This window comes from Ostrea edulis, chromosome 7 (genome assembly GCF_947568905.1).
Source record: "Ostrea edulis chromosome 7, xbOstEdul1.1, whole genome shotgun sequence".
Lineage (NCBI taxonomy): Eukaryota > Metazoa > Mollusca > Bivalvia > Ostreida > Ostreidae > Ostrea > Ostrea edulis.
The window spans coordinates 21,472,140-21,489,109 of record NC_079170.1 but is presented as its reverse complement, the minus strand read 5'-3'; the positions used below and the strand labels follow the sequence as shown (position 1 = coordinate 21,489,109).

The 16,970-nt window shown below is 34.4% G+C and overlaps 1 protein-coding gene across 1 annotated transcript; it reads left to right on the top strand.

Annotated features, from left to right (window-relative positions):
- Positions 1 to 716: 716 nt before the first annotated feature.
- LOC125656918 (probable E3 ubiquitin-protein ligase makorin-1) lies at positions 717 to 6,106 on the top strand. The gene is made up of 3 exons (XM_056143672.1): positions 717 to 931; positions 4,464 to 4,571; positions 5,368 to 6,106. Exons 1-3 carry the CDS (start codon positions 717 to 719, stop codon positions 5,669 to 5,671), a joined length of 627 nt encoding a protein of 208 aa, XP_055999647.1. The 3' UTR covers positions 5,672 to 6,106.
- The last annotated feature ends 10,864 nt before the right edge of the window (positions 6,107 to 16,970 follow it).

Here is a 16,970-nt window from a genome sequence, read left to right as displayed (position 1 = left end):
AAAGACAAATGATACACCATTCCTCAGATAGTGTGTAGGCATTGTAAATACAAATATCTCAAGTACTATTGGATATATTGATTTAGTATAGAAATTTTTACATGAATAATCTCAATGACTAAAGGATGACCTTGACTTTAAAAAAGTGAAAAATCAAGGTCAGAGGCTGACATCAGATAACATGGTGTATGGAAGATGTCTTTGATATTGTGATTTTAAAACAAGGGAACTGTGCAGGAAGAATCTTGATAAAATGTATTAAAAACACAAATTAAGTAAAACTTCATTGTTATTTCGAATTTTAAACATTTTGGTTGAGCATCACTGAAGAGACATTTGTCGAAATGCGGATCTGGTGGATCAAAATTGGTACCGTATAAGTCTTACATTAAACACACAAATGAAGTAAATATAACTTTAAGCAAGGGAAATAAATTTCACGGAATTATTTTTTTTTTGGTTGTTGTTGCTGAAATCATATCCAGAGTTATTAGTTGGCAATCATGTGACACGTTTTATCCAATGACAGAGTGACATGTGAGTCCCAGGCAAAATAATAGGCAATATGTATTATTTTGAAGATGATGAGAATTTCATGCATGAACAGTATTATTAATTTGATATGGAAGTTTCTACATGCAGCAAAGCATATATTAACTTATACATAAAAACATAGAGTGCTCTTTCCTATGTACATACAAACTGTATATTTACAGATGTGTGTAGCAGAACTTGAGGAAAACATGGAACATTCGTTTGCCATCGCCCGCAGTAAAGACAAAGCATGTGGGATATGTATGGAAATCGTGATGGAGAAGCAGCCGTCCTCAGAACAGAGATTTGGAATCATGTCTGATTGTAACCATACCTTCTGTCTTTCCTGCATCCGGAAGTGGAGAGGTGCTAAACAGTTTGAAAGAAAGATTGTCAGGTATTCAGCAGATCGATTTCTATTTCACAGGGGTTATTATGTCTCCCCTTCCCAGAAGTTAGGTCTGTGATACAGTAAAATGAACTTATAGCAAGGGGGAGCAATCTTAATCTATTATGAACACACTTTGTTAAATCCATTAAGTTCATTATATGTTTTAAAAATACAGGGAGTGAAAATCACTTCGCTGTAAGTGTAAGTGTGTTTACTGTAACCATGTTTTACTGTAAGCGTGAATTCTTTATAAGTTTGTTTACTGTAACCATGTTTTACTGTAAGTGTGAATTCTTTATAAGTGTGTTTACTGTAACCATGTTTTACTGTAAGCGTGAATTCTTTATAAGTTTGTTTACTGTAACCATGTTTTACTGTAAGTGGATTTTTTTTTTTTTATAATTTATTTATTATTTTGGTTACATACAATACATCAAACACTTACACAAACATACCTTTCATACATGCATACATCTCCCTGTGGTTTAGGTTACTTGCTGTACAATAGTGAAAATAATAATAATAACAATAATACATGTACTAAAAATAATGACAAGTACATGTAGTAATAATTAATCAATTGCAAAAATATTTTCCGACTTCATCCATATTTTATCAAAGTTATGTATTTTAAATGCTTGAATTGCAGCATATTTCTTTACATGATATTTAAACTTTAAGTGACATAGTAATCCAACAAGATTTGGTTCTTTATTCTGCATTAAACAGATAAATATGTATTGTTTAGCATATAGAATTATAAAGTTTATAGCTTTATTATTTAAAGACAGTAGAATTTCACCAAATATTATATTTGACACATTAAAACCAATTCTTTCTGAAATTTTTCTATATATATGAAGACTTAACTCACTCCACAATGTTTGGGTCTTATTACACGAAGTAAAAGTATGTGTTATTGTTTCAATATTACTTGTACAAAATCTACAGAGATCATCTGTTTTAACACTAATGTTTTTCAAATAATAACCAACAGGAAGAATTCTATGTAAAATTCTAAACTGTAGCCACTGAGCAGAAGAATCACTAGATGTTTTGAAACAAATTTTAAACACATCTTGCGCTGAAATATCATCTACTCCATATGAAGATAGTTCAGTTTTCCACTTGCCCATAGAAGTTGGGATATCTTCTTTTGCATTTAAAATATTGTAAATAATATTAGAACATCTTTCATGTAATAAAACTGGTTCAAAAAATATAGGCATACATGGATTAACATTTTGTTTGGTTGAGTGTCTATCAATTGACAGACGTTTTAAATATTTTGAAATTGCAGTAATAATGCTATTGTATTTCATTACACATACTTCTTGAAGATTGTATAAACACTGAAATTTTTCTATGGTATGGAAGTTACAATCAGTATCAAAAAAATCTTGAACAGCTTTAATCCCCTTTTCATACCATTTCTCATAAAACACAGGTTTCCCCGCAATTCTAATATTAGAATTGTACCACACTGGAATATTATGAAAATTATTTTTAATATTTGGAAGATTTTGACTAGTCTTCAAATAAGAAAACCAAGCATTAAAAATATCCTTCCAAAAAACATTGCTTTTAACACATAATTGTTCCACAATAAAACTATCTCCAAAGTCATATAATTTCTTTAAAATATCATTTCCATACATGGCAAAAAAAATATTCATCCATGGTTTCTGACAGTTGGACCTAGTAAGCCTTTTAATCCAAGAGCATTTCAATGATGTAATAAAATTGCTTATATCAACCATCTTGATACCACCCGATATATAGTCTTGTGTTATCACAGACCTCTTAACTTTATCTACACTAGATTTCCATAGGAATTCAAAAATAATTTTGTATAAATAAGAGATTGTTTCTTTCTTTGGAGTAGGAAGTGATATAAACAAATGATTCAATTTTGGAATAAGCAAGGTTTTAATGACAGTAGCCCGCCCAATGGGAGTAAGAATCCTTCTTTTCCACTGTTCAGTAAGAGCAACGATTTTTGGTATTTTAATTCCGAAATTTATATCTTCAATTTCTGTAAGGTCAACTGAAAAATTAATACCCAATAAATTAAAAGTTGTTGATCCCCAATCTAATTTCCATCTTGTATGGTGAAAAACTTAATCTGAAAATTTCTTTGAACCAATCCAAACAATTTTTGTTTTACAAGAATTAATCCTTAGACCAGAAAAACTGGAAAAAAAATTATATCGTATCTAGAGCTGCAAAAAGCGATTCAGGTGATCCGTCAGGGGCTAGTGAAGAATCATCTGCATATTGTGATATTTTGTGTTCTGTGTTTTCTATGCATATGCCTTTTATACTTTTGTTTTGTTTAATTAATATTGCAAGAATTTCTGCACATAGGATGAATAAATAAGGTGCAATGGGATCACCCTGCCTACATCCCCTTTGTATATCAAACTGTTCAGATAAAAAGCCACTCTGTAAAACTGAGGCTCTGAAATTTCTGTTTAAGATTTTTATCCATTGAATAAAGTTTTCCCCCAAACCAAAATACTTTAAAACTTCATATATGAATGACCATGACATTGAGTCGAAGGCCTTTTCGAAATCAATGAGAACTAGAAGGCCTGGTATATTATTTCTTTCAGTGTATGACATAATATCATATATAAATCGAGTATTGTAAAGTGAATTCTTTATAAGTGTGTTGACTGTAAGCATGTTTTACTGTAGGCATGAATTCTTTATAAGTGTGTTGACTGTAAGCGTGATTTACTGTAAGTGTGAATTCTTTATAAGAGTGTTGACTGTAACTGGGATTTACTGTAAGCGTGAATTCTTTATAAGTGTGTTGACTCTAACCAGGATTTACTGTAAGCGTGAATTCTTTATAAGTGTGTTGACTGTAACCGGGATTTACTGTAAGCATGAATTCTTTATAAGTGTGTTGACTGTAACCGGGATTTACTGTAAGCATGAATTCTTTATAAGTGTGTTGACTGTAACCAGGATTTACTGTAAGCGTGAATTCTTTATAAGTGTGTTGACTGTAACCGGGATTTACTGTAAGCATGAATTCTTTATAAGTGTGTTTACTGTAACCGTGATTTACTGTAAGCGTGAATTCTTTGTAAGTGTGTTTACTGTATTGATAAAATATTGATTTTCTCTAGTATATGTACAATGAAGTAATCAGAATATTTTAAATACCCTGAAATTTTTTTGAAAAAAACTCTTGTATCTTTATCGATTTTAATGTTTTTTTGCATGACATGTGACGATGCTGAAGAATTCCATATATTTCAATGTTCTTATGTTCATATAATTGCTTATAAAGTCAACTTCAACAGCACTTTTTTTTGCTTGTAAAATCCCTAATTTTGACAAGATTCCTGATATGTATTAAGTGAAATGATGAAGCCATTTAAATAATGCATACACTAGTATACCCAATTATATGTAATTGATTTAGTTAACTTATCAACCTTGAGTCTGGCAGAATTTTAATCAATTTAAGATTCATTTACATTGAAACATACACAATGCCTTTAATCATGATTTTTCTTTGTAGAGCATGTCCAGAGTGCCGAGTTAATTCCAACTTTGTAACGCCCAGCAAGTACTGGGTAGAATCAGATGAGAAGAACAAGCTAATCTCTGGCTATAAAGATGCATTACGGTACAGTCATTATATCCACCTATTAATGTTAACAGCATAGGTCCTCTAGTGAGGAGTGGATGCTGAACGCTTTTCACAGCAAGTTCAATACCAGCAAGACCGTTGCTGTGGTCTAAAGGTAGAGCATTCGCCTCACATGCGGAAGGTTGGGGTTCGAATCCCGGCCATGACAGGCCTAGCTAAGTCGTTAAAACAGGTAGTGACAATTCCACTACCAAATGCTCGGCATCAGTTTTGAAGGTCACGGGTCCTCAGAGATGACTTTAAAAACGGATGTCCCGTGTCACAGGTGTGGCACGTTAAAGAACCCTCACTGCTCAATGGCCGTAAGCATCGAGTATAGGCCTAAGTTTGCAGCCCTTCACCAGTCTTAGTGACATCTCCATGTGAGTGAAAAATTCTCGAGAGAGACGTTAAATAAGATACAATCAATTCCAGTATTTTTATCAAGGAATCATAAATCATTCAGAGTGTGTAATTTTGATATGATTTAAATTAAATGCAAGCCTTACCCCAGGTCTGATAATTTCTTTGGTATTCTTCTGATTATCCTGGAAATCAAGTTAATTTTGTGTGAACGAAAAATCTGCGAGATGTTGTAAATGCCATGTTCTTGTGAAGATTAGCCACTATGAATCTCTCATTTAGTCTGTGGCTCAGTCACAAAGGGTTTTTGTTGCAAACGTCTTTTAATAAAAGTAGCTTTACAGTAAGCCCACATAGATGGAGATGGACTTTATCAAATTTATTGAAATACATGTTGTTGAAAAATTAATTTTACCTTTTTTTCCCTTAGTAATAAAACTTGCAAATACTTCAAGAATGGTTCGGGAGACTGTCCCTTCAACGACAAGTGCTTCTATCTTCATGCTTTTCCTGACGGAACAATAGCAGAACCCAAGCCACGAGTCAGACGAAGACGGCAGAATGCGGATGGTGATATTGACGTGATGGGTCGGGTCAATCTCTGGGACTTCCTGGAGGAGTATGACAATCGCCTGGATCAGCTGTTCCTGTTAGAGCTGGAGGCGGAGCTGGATAATGTGTTGCTCGACATCTGGTTTACTGGGGAGGAGTCGACGGACGACGAGGAGTTTTGATAATCCTCCTTATGTATAGTTTGTCAGTTACAATGTGTTAAGATGATGTTCAGTTCTAGCTACATCAGTTTAGTTTGATTGTTGACTTCTTCATGTCACCAGAGTTATATGATAGAATTGAAATGTTTTGCCACGTGTCTTGTTTGTTTGTATCAGTTGATCAGATTATTGTAGAATCACAAAGCTTCATTCATGATTTATGAACTCAAGATACGCTTCTAACTCACATGATACGTTCCTAAGTCACATGATTAAATACATCATAGTCATATGACTTCTTCATTTCAAGGCATGCGACTAGGCGGTATCCAGTTCTTCGCTGAACAGATGCAAGTCACATGACTAGATGACATCAAGTTAAATCATGTGACTGCAATTTCAAATGATATGACATGTAGTTAAATGGCACATCTGTATTTGGGTTATGATATTTATTTCTATTATAGTATGTGTTGTGTTTTACATTTCTTAATCTGATTATTGATATACGTTTGATTAATTAAAAACATTTTCAGCTTTATTTATAATTTTATGTTCAAAATTGTCCTGTGTTGTGCCCAAATCAATTTACCAGTATTAATTGTGTGACTGGTCTACCGAGATGTTTATGTTGATTTTGTAAAATATTAGACCTGAGAGAGAGAGAGAGAGAGAGAGAGAGAGAGAGAGAGAGAAAGAGAGAGAGAGCAATAATTATGCATCTTCTTTATAGATACATGTACTATAGTAAAAAAAATGTTAATAATTTTAAAGTATTGTCTCCATTAAAGGGATTAGTTCACGCTTTTTAATAAAAATATCTTTAATCTTTGATGTTAAACATTAAAAATATAACTCATTTAATGTATGACAACCAAAGTTTGGACCTTCTGAATGCAAGGATAAGAGCAATATTATAGCATTAACTGTGTGTGTTTTGTAAACAAAGGCTCAAGTATTTTTATATTTACCGGTACAAACCAGCATATCGTTAATTTTGTAATTTAAAGCATCTTAGTTTTGCGCAGTCACAAATTTAACTTTTAAATGACACATTTTACCTAAAGAATACTTAAAATGTGATAGATATAGAACTTGGATCGATATCCATTTATTTTGAAAACTTCGTAAACAATCTTTGTTTACAAAACAAATAATAAACTCTCTACAATGAGCTTCTGTCCTAATGTATAACCTTAATTTTTTTGTGAAACCTTTTATAAAAACAAATTAGACAGTAGATTTTGATCATTAAAAGTGAAAAACAAAACTTAGGTAGAAATCATGAATCAGTCCCTTTAACATACAGAGATAAGTAAATAGTAACCAGATGTCTCAATGATTTCTAGACAAGTTTGACTAACATTTTAAAGTTTCTATGTTATTCTAATGCTTGACTAACATTTTAAAGTTTTTGCGTTATTCTAATGCTTGATGTGTCTATACATGTACATGAAGCAAAGGAAATTACTCAGAATAAAACAATTGTTCTTAGCTAGTTTCTCAAGCTTGTTAGTTTAAAATTACAGCATTGCAATAATGTAAAATCTGCAATGTTTGTAACTGTTTTTAGACAATTTAGCTTGGCCACACTCCAGCCATACAAAGAATTTCTTTCAAAAGTACTTGCATTATCTGATGTTCAGTTTGGTTTTATCACTGTTTGAATGTTGCCATGTGTTCAAAGTACATGTATAATAAACAAAAATATGACCAAAAGATGATTTTCATGATGCCATAGTCTTAACGTTATGAGGTTAGGGAGTTAAAATACCCCAGGAACACAGTTCACACCAAATTTAAACTACAAGCTTTCGTTTTTGGAGAATCATTTTATACTAGGTCATAAATCATCTGTAGACTTTGGGAGAAATGAACCAGGTTTTTGTATGTCTTCACCTAGTTTCTTGTTTGTGGCTCTGGGCTTGCGTGGTGGGAATTCAATAACTAGGGTATGAATTAGTGACCGTTCAATTTACGTGTAATTACATTTACAGTAGACATAAAAAATATAATTGCACACTTTTATTGTTCCATACAAGAATTACATTGCATGATTTCAATTGTATTAAGAATTACAATCACTTGTTCTGCCTATAAGATTAATAATGATTATTGTATGAAGACTTCTAAGAATTTCATTGTAAATTGTCAGTTGTACCACCTCAATTTGCACTGGCTCCTAATGGCAATACTGGTCCTCATTGTTTTGTAACCAGTACTTTTGTAAGTCTTATCCATTGATTTATTGTGAGTTTCAGTTCTATAGGTTTTGCTGACCTCTACATAGTGGAATGGTAAATGTACATTTACTTTGTATGAAACCTTGTTAGAACTACTGTGTTATCACCATTGTTATTAAATCGCCTTTACTTTTGAATGTGTATGTATGTAAGTAAGGAAAGATTTAGCATAGAGTCTGCAGAAATATATCACAATCGCCACATATTTATACATCACCCAAATCATAACAGCTATCAATATAGCTGAGGAAATTTAAGGACAGCCTTTATTATCCCTTTGTAGCAGAGATGTATTTGGATCAATAGAATTCTTCATAGACATAGAATTTTGTTCTTGAGGTGGAAGTTTGCTTTCCCACAGAAGCAAATGAAGGATTATTTGTAACATATTTTTTGCAGTTTCATGGACTGTTTTGGAAACTCAGAAAACATCAAAATTTACGAGAATCTTTGTTTTGAAATCAAATGTCAAGTAATAGTCAACCAGAGAGCATACTTGTTTGTAATCTAAATATCTTAATACTGTCCTTGAAAAAGCTTCAACAAATTAATTTTTGATGACAGCAATACAACATATTTGTTTCACTTTTTAACATACAGTCCAGAATAGTTTATGATATCATATAAAGAGTGATGTGACAGAAAAATCTGATATGGATGTCTATCTCTCATGGAGAAATAGTAACCTGCCGATATTGCATTTGTTTTTATGTTTGATGGTTTTATGTTCCTATAGGTTTTCAAATTCAAATGTACATGGTTCACTTGATAGGAAAGGAAATTTCAGATGTATATTACATGTTCCAACTCATTTGATTGGAAAGAAAATTTCAAATTCCAGATACCTTTCATGATGACATGGGTTCCAATTAGTTTTCAAATGCAAAAGGTTAAAGTCTGCTCACTAGATAAACATTTTTGAGAGGTTTTGAGTTGTATTTGGAATAACATTTCAATGACACATGAAGGAGTGATAATTATACTATCTTGACAAAGATCGGAGTTCTTATTGATCTAGAGAGAAAGTCATTGGAGAACATTTTTGGAGATAGACCATGTTAATGAGCGGATGTCCAGCGTTGCATGTTAATAAATATACAAACTGAACTTATTTATTTTGTTCTTGTAAATAACAAGCACCTGGGTCATGAAACATCTGAAGCTTTAGTTAAAATCTGAGGAGTCAATCATTCCAAAATAAAATTGTTTTTCAATATTGATTCATTAAATTTCTAGTGTCTGCAAATTAAAGTTTCAGTTCAAAAGTAATGAACATCTTACAGGTGATTGAGAGTTTTGCTACACGATTCCAGGACCTGGTCTGTTTGATTGAGAGTTTGATAGGTCTGAGTTTGTAACACGATCCCAGGACCTGATCTGTTTGATTGAGATTTCGATAAGTCTGAGTTTGTAACACGATTCCAGGACCTGGTCTGTTTGATTGAGATTTCGATAAGTCTGAATTTGTTACACGATCCCAGGGCCTGGTCTGTGTGATTGAGATTTTTATAAGTGTGAGTTTGTTACACGATCCCAGGACCTGATCTCTGTGATTGAGATTTCGATAAGTCTGAATTTGTTACACGATCCCAGGGCCTGGTCTGTGTGATTGAGATTTTTATAAGTGTGAGTTTGTTACACGATCCCAGGGCCTGGTCTGTGTGATTGAGACTTTGATAAGTGTGAGTTTGTTACATGATCCCAGGACCTGATCTGTGTGATTGAGATTTCGATAAGTCTGAATTTGTTACACGATCCCAGGGCCTGGTCTGTGTGATTGAGATTTTTATAAGTGTGAGTTTGTTACACGATCCCAGGGCCTGGTCTGTGTGATTGAGACTTTGATAAGTGTGAGTTTGTTACATGATCCCAGGGCCTGGTCTGTGTGATTGAGATTTCGATAAGTCTGAATTTGTTACACGATCCCAGGGCCTGGTCTGTGTGATTGAGATTTTTATAAGTGTGAGTTTGTTACACGATCCCAGGGCCTGGTCTGTGTGATTGAGATTTTGATAAGTCTGAGTTTGTTACACGATCCCAGGGCCTGGTCTGTGTGATTGAGAGTTTGATAAGTCTGAGTTTGTTACATGATCCCAGGACCTGGTCTGTGTGATTGAGATTTTGATAAGTCTGAGATTGTTACACGATCCCAGGGTCTGGTCTGTGTGATTACATCTCTCTCTTTCAGAAATATAGATCTACTGTAAAACAATATTTATTTTGTATGTGTGTTTGTCGGTGTGTGCTAAAAGCCAATGTCTTTCTTTGTTTTGTTCCCCCCAACATAATCAATGATGTCATGATGATAATAATGAATTGGATACTCCTTAGAAATGTAATATTATTAGAATCAACACCCATTTTAAATATGATTTGACTAAGTAAACACCTGTTGGAAACATAAGTCAAATATTTTTTGTGAATTCTTGTTTAGCACTGTTGTGAAAGTAGGAGATTGGGATATTGATTTGGGTCTGTCATTTTGTCTGTAACGTATTGGTGTCCAGATGATATATCAAAAGTACCTTTTGAGTTTTAGTAGTGAAAGTTCAAATGTAGAGATGGGCCTCCGTGGGCGAGTGGTTAGAGCATCATGCTCAAAATCACATGACCTCTCACCTCTGGTCGGCGCGGGTTTTAATCCCGCTCACGCCAGTAAGTGAGAAAGTTTCCCAGTTTACTTTCGGAAGGTCGGTGGTCTCTTCCCAGGTACATTGTATCTGGGTTCTCTCTTCCACCAATAAGAACTGGGCGCCACCAGATAACTGAAAAATTGTTGAGTGTGGCAGAAAACAGCAAAACAATCAATCAATCAAATGTAGAATTTTCATGACTTCAGAGTGATGCATAATATTGTTCTTGAGGTGAAGCATCTGTTAATATATAGCAAGAAATGGTTTCCAGATGTGTCCATTACAGATCAAAACAAAACAAATATAAGTATTGTGTTATTGTTGAACAAAATAATGGCAAATTTTGTACCTTTTAGCTCACTTCAGCTTTTCTGATCACTGTGTGTCCAATGTCCGTCCATCTGTATTTTCAACTTCCTCTCGAAAATCACAGCCAAAGTGAAACATTTTTCAGTTTTCGCTCACCTGAACTGAAAGCTATAAGGGTCACAAAAATAGGGTGGGGTCATTTAAAAATCTTCTCAAGAACCACTGTGCCAGAAGAACTGAAATTTACATGAAAGCTTCCTGATATAATGCAGATTCAAGTTTGTTCAAGTCATGGCCCTCAAGGGTAAGATGAGACCACAATTGGAGATCAAAATTTTACAAGCAAGTATATTTGGAAATCTTTAAAAATCTTCTCAAGAACCACTTGGCCAGAAAAGTCCAATTTTGCGCAAATTCTTCCTGACATTGTGCATATTTTTAAGATTGTTAAAATGGTGCCCCCCCAACCCAATATAGGGGGGGGGGGGGGTCAATGTTTTACATTCGTCAGGATGCAGGGAAAAATCTTCTCAAGAACCACTGGTCCAGAAAAGTTCAAATTTACATGAAAGCTTCATGACATAGAGTAGGTCCAAGTTTGTGCAATTCATGGTCCGCAGGGTAGGTTGGGGGCCACAGTAGGGAATCAGTGTTATATGGTGATATATAGGGGAAAAGTTTGAAAATATATCTTGAACTATTTAAGCTAGGGCTTCATATATTGTATATACATTCTTTATGGAAATACCTTTCATGTGATGCAATGTTGTGTGATCTTCTGACCTTGAGCTGGAAGTTTAACCTACTTTTATTAAAAACGTGACCAATACAATGTGGCCTGAACTAATTAAGGCAGATCTTTCAAATCTTGTATATATATTATGGCAAAACCTTTTATTTCATATCATGATCTTTGACCTTGGGACCTTGAATTTAGAGTATTTAATATATCCGGAACTGTTTTAGGTGGGAATTTTGTATGTAGATTCTTTATGGCAAGGCTTTGTAGACAATGGTTTTTTTGACTTTGGAGTTTGACTTACTTAAAAACAAAAACCCTGACCTAATCAATGTCTCCTGAGATATTGAAGGTAGGTATTTCATATATTTTGTATGTACTAGGTTTTTTATGGAAAGACTTAATAATTTTGTAAAGTTTGACCTTGTGACTTTGACCTCAGAGCTGGACCTACTTCTTAAATATCTCTTGAACTATTCAAGTTAGATCTTTCTTAAGGTAAGGTCTTCATATCATGCTGTGATCTATGACCTTGATCTTATCCAGAACAGCAAGGTCATTTAAGTCGTACTGGTGTTGATGCTTCTCTGTGTTACGTGAATTCATTTTTAGTTATGTGTTGACCTGGGGCTAGGCTGGGGCCACAATATGGGGTTAAACTTTTTCATAGGAATAAAGATTATAAATAAAAATCACAACAGCTGAATAATGACATGGCCATGAGAGTGATTTGGCCCATGGGCCTCTTGCTTCATTTTGAATACAGATATTGCTTTGAAATTTAGTTCCAGGTTTCCTCTTGGAGAAGTACAAGTTCAGTTTTCATTTCAGCTAAATTGGTCCGTCCTTGACCTACTTTAGGACTAAAAGTTAGTCAAACAGTTTTCCAGACTTTTTCATAACGGAGACAGATATTGCCCTGAAATTTAGTCACAAGCTTCCTCTCAGAAGAATACAAGTTCAATTTGCAATTCAGCTGAATTGCTCCTTCCTTCACCTACTCTCGGGGTAAAAATAGGTCAAACAATTTTCCAGACTTGTAAACATTGTGGGAGCATTTTTAATGCATGTCAAATTTACGCATGCACCGCGCACGATGTCAGTATCAGATATTTGAGAATATTGAATTTAAAAATAATTCATGCTTTGTACTCTTTGAAGTTATTTTTTGAATAATTAGACGTAACTTCAAATAACTGTTCATAAGTATAAGTAATTAAAGATTATTTTTGTTCTAAAATGACCAATGACAAGAACGAACAACCAGATTGCGTTAGTGTGACGGCATGTTGTGTGTCAGCATGACGGTGTGTTGTGTGTCAGCATGACCGAGTGTTGTGTGTTAGCGTGATGGCGTGTTGTGTGTTAGTGTGACGGTGTGTTGTGTGTTAGCGCGATGGCGTGTTGTGTGATAGCGTGACGGGGTGTTGTGTGTTAACGTGACGGCGTGTTGTGTGTTGGCGTGATGGCATGTTATGTGTTCGCGTGAAGGCGTGTTGTGTGTTAGCGTGAAGGCGTGTTGTGTGTTAGAGTGAAGGCGTGTTGTGTGTTAGCATGACAGCGTGTTGTGTTAGCGTGACAATGTTTTTTAATTTGATATTGGCATGTTTTAAGAAACGCAGTTGCACTTTTGCAGATGACCTTATCAGGACACCATTTTTTTGTAGACGTGTATAATTATTTATAAATGGACATTAAACTATAATTTTGTAAAATAAAAAATATTCTAGGTAACGGAGGATGTATACTTATAATTGCATTAAAATAAAAAACACACATATCCTCTCCTCAGCTGCTGTTGTAGTCCAACGTCCATATTGAATATACCACATGCACACTACACCACTTGATTACAAGGTGTAAATACACTACAATGGTGTAAACAAATCAAGCGTGACACGCCAACAGTGGTAGGTGGAATATGGGGCTCAAGGTCGTAGCAATTGGCGTTTCTTTATCGTACCAACGCTTATCGCAACACACGACCACTCCCACTTTTATATATAAGCTTACAAGACCCTGCTTAGAGAAGGAACAGCTAATACCTGTGATTGCTTCATCAGCTTATATACTTGTTATTCTATATCAAAATGTCTACATGTAGGTCTGCTGGAAAGATGGGTTTTTTTAAAGTTCATCGAGCCCATTTTCGTAGCTGAAAACATTCTTTGTTGTATCATGAAACTTTTGTGAGTAAATGCGTTACTTTTGCAACATAATGCGAAACATTTACAGTAAATTTACTTTATCAATAAATTTTGCTTATAAATGGGAAACGTTGCCATAAACCCCGATTTATCGATTAGATGCACTCAATATTGAACGAGAGGCCTATGGGCCATATCGCTCACCTGATTCACCTTTTCCCCCATATCTAAAGATTTTCCATATATATATTTGCATGAAAAAGTTAGGTATATATCTATTGTGGCCCCAGTTTACCCCCTGGGGTCATCATTTTTACAAACTTGAATCTGCACTATATATCAGGAAGCATTCACGTAAATTTCTTTACCCAAGTGGTTCTTGAGAAGACTTTCTATATATATTTGAATGTAAATCTTTGATCCCTTATTGTGGCCCCATCCTACCCCTGGGGGACATGATTTTATCAAACCTGAATCTGCACTATGTCAGGAAACTTTTATGTAAATCTAATCTTTTCTGGACCAAATTAAGATTCTTCAGAAGATTTTTAACAATTTTCACTATAATTTGTATGTAATACCTTGATCCATTATTGTGGCCCCATCCTACCCCTAGGGGTCATGATTTTAAAAGATTTCCCCCTAGATATTTGCATTCAAAACTATAATCCCCTATTCTGGCCCCATCTTTAATCCGGGGCCATGAATTTTACCAACTTCAATTTGCACTATGTCACGAAACGTTCATGTAAATTTCAGCTCCACTGGCCCTGTGGTTCTCGAGGAGATTTTTAAATGACCCCACCCTATTTTTGCGACCATCTCATCTTTGAAGAGGGTATTGCCCTTCAATAGAATAAACTTGAAAGCCCTTAACCTAAGGATGTTGTGCGCCAAATTTGGTTGAAATTAGCCCAGTGGTTCTGGTGAAGATTAAAATAAGAAAAAGTTTACGTAAACAGACAAATTTTGATCAGAAAAGCTCACTTGAGCCTTTGACTCAGGTGAGCTAAAAAGTAGCATGAAATTATTTGTTCATTACAATGGAGCTAGAGTAATGATACACTTGTCCAGCTGTACGTTGTAATTTTGCAGATTTCATATCTCTTGATATAACACTGCTTTATGTAAGCAGTATTGACCTTGGTAGAGGTCTTCCTGATGAAAGGTGAAAATAACAAACAGTGAGCAATCTCATAGCTCCTGATCTACATTAATATTTTATGCATTTAGGTTTTCTTACACATGTGTGGTTGTAAAGAGTTTTGAAAACTGTTGGCAATTTTCCCGTCCCGTAGGCTCCAAGAGTCCTGTAGTAACCCTTCTTCAACCCACAATAGGGTATCAAAGTTAAAAATGTCCAGGTGTTAACATATATCATCACTGATATTTAATAACTGACAATTTTGGCCCCACCCAGATATCAAAACCCCTTCCTTTGGGGTCATGAAATTTACAATTTTGGTAAAGGGCTACCTGCTCCTTCTAAATATCCATTTAGTTTCAATAGCATTAAAGATGTTTTTTTTTAAAATGTTTTACACATAAACACTTTATATTAAGATTGGCCCTGCCCTGGATCAGAACCTCTACCACAGGAAGCATGAAATTTACAATTTTGGTAGAGACCTTCCAGCTCTACATCACTATTATTTATGCAATATGCATGTAGTTTTTCATAAAAATATGCAGTTGTAGAGAAGAACATTTTTGAAAATTCATCAAAGTTTGCCCCACTCCCAATTAAGTTCCCAGGAATCCTGAAAGTTACAACTTGTCTCAAAGATATTTCATACCAAATGTGAAAAGAATTGGAATGGTAGAACTCTTTATCAAGAAGTTAAAATATTGTATTGTTCACACATTTAATAACTGACCATTTTGGCCCCACCCTAATATCAAAACCCCTACCCCTGGGAACATCAAATTAATAATTTTGGTAAAGGACTACCTGCTCTTTCTAAATATTCAGTTAGTTTCAATTTAGTATCAAAAGAATTAAAGATGTTAGGCCAATTCAACTTAATTGATAGATTATCATCCCCGCCCGCCCCAATTTTGTTAATTTTGCAATTTCCAGAAAATTTTCATGTCCAACTCAGGTATTAACACTTCTTGTTTACATTTTCGGTATAGCAACGTGAAAAGCCACCTGAAGAATATGGTTTCTTGCATTCTTATGGGCGTACATGTAAATCTTGAAGAAGATTGGTATCTTTTTGTGTTAGAAATTAACCTTAACCAGGAATTCGTCTGAAATAAGCATAGATTGATATCCATCTGGCATTAAATGAAGCACTTCTGTTGACAAAAACTCGTTTGTCAATAATATTTTTCTCAGAAAATAAAAAATAAAATCCTCCCACCCGCCACATACTTTTTGGTGACCCTGCATGATAATCTACTAATTAAGTTGAATTGGCTTTATTTAAGTGTTTTACACATAAACACTATATATACTAAGTTTGGCCCTACCTTGGGGTCAGAACCCCTACCCCGGGGATCATGAAATTTACTATTATGGTAGAGGCCTTCCTGCTCTACAGCATTATGCATTTAGTTTTTCTTACACATGGGCAGTTGTAGAGATTTTTGAGAATTGGTCAAATTTTGTCCCGCCGCCAAGTGTCCTGAAATTTACAATTTATGTCCCCCTTGTTCCAAATATACTTCATGTTAAATTTGAAAAGAATTGAAATAGTAGTTATGAGGAAGTTAAAAATGTTCAATTGTTAACGCACAACAAATGACGACCAATTGCAATAGGTAACCTGAGTTCACTCATGTGACCCCAAAATATTCAATTTTGGCAGTTTTTGCCCAGGGGTGCAGGAGTCCTAAAATCGATTATTTAATATGTCCCAAAGATGCTTCATACCAAATTTGAAAACAATTGGAATGATAGATATCAAGAAGAACTAGATTTTTAGTCTAGAAGTTAAAAATGTTCCATTGTTTGTAACTGATGACAACCAATTGCAATAGGTCATCTGAGTTAGACAGGTTTTATCCAGCTTTTAGATGTTACTACCCAATTCATATTCAGGAGAATTTTTGAAAATAGTCATTTCCAGGGTAGGAGGTGGGTGACATCCCCAAATTTTAGTATCTCAAAATAAGCACATATATGAATTGATCATCATCTAAAATCATTCACATGTATATTGTAATCTTGAATTATGGAAAATGACTCAAAATAAATATATGAAATATTGAAATTCTCATACAATTTTATGTAGTTTCTATACA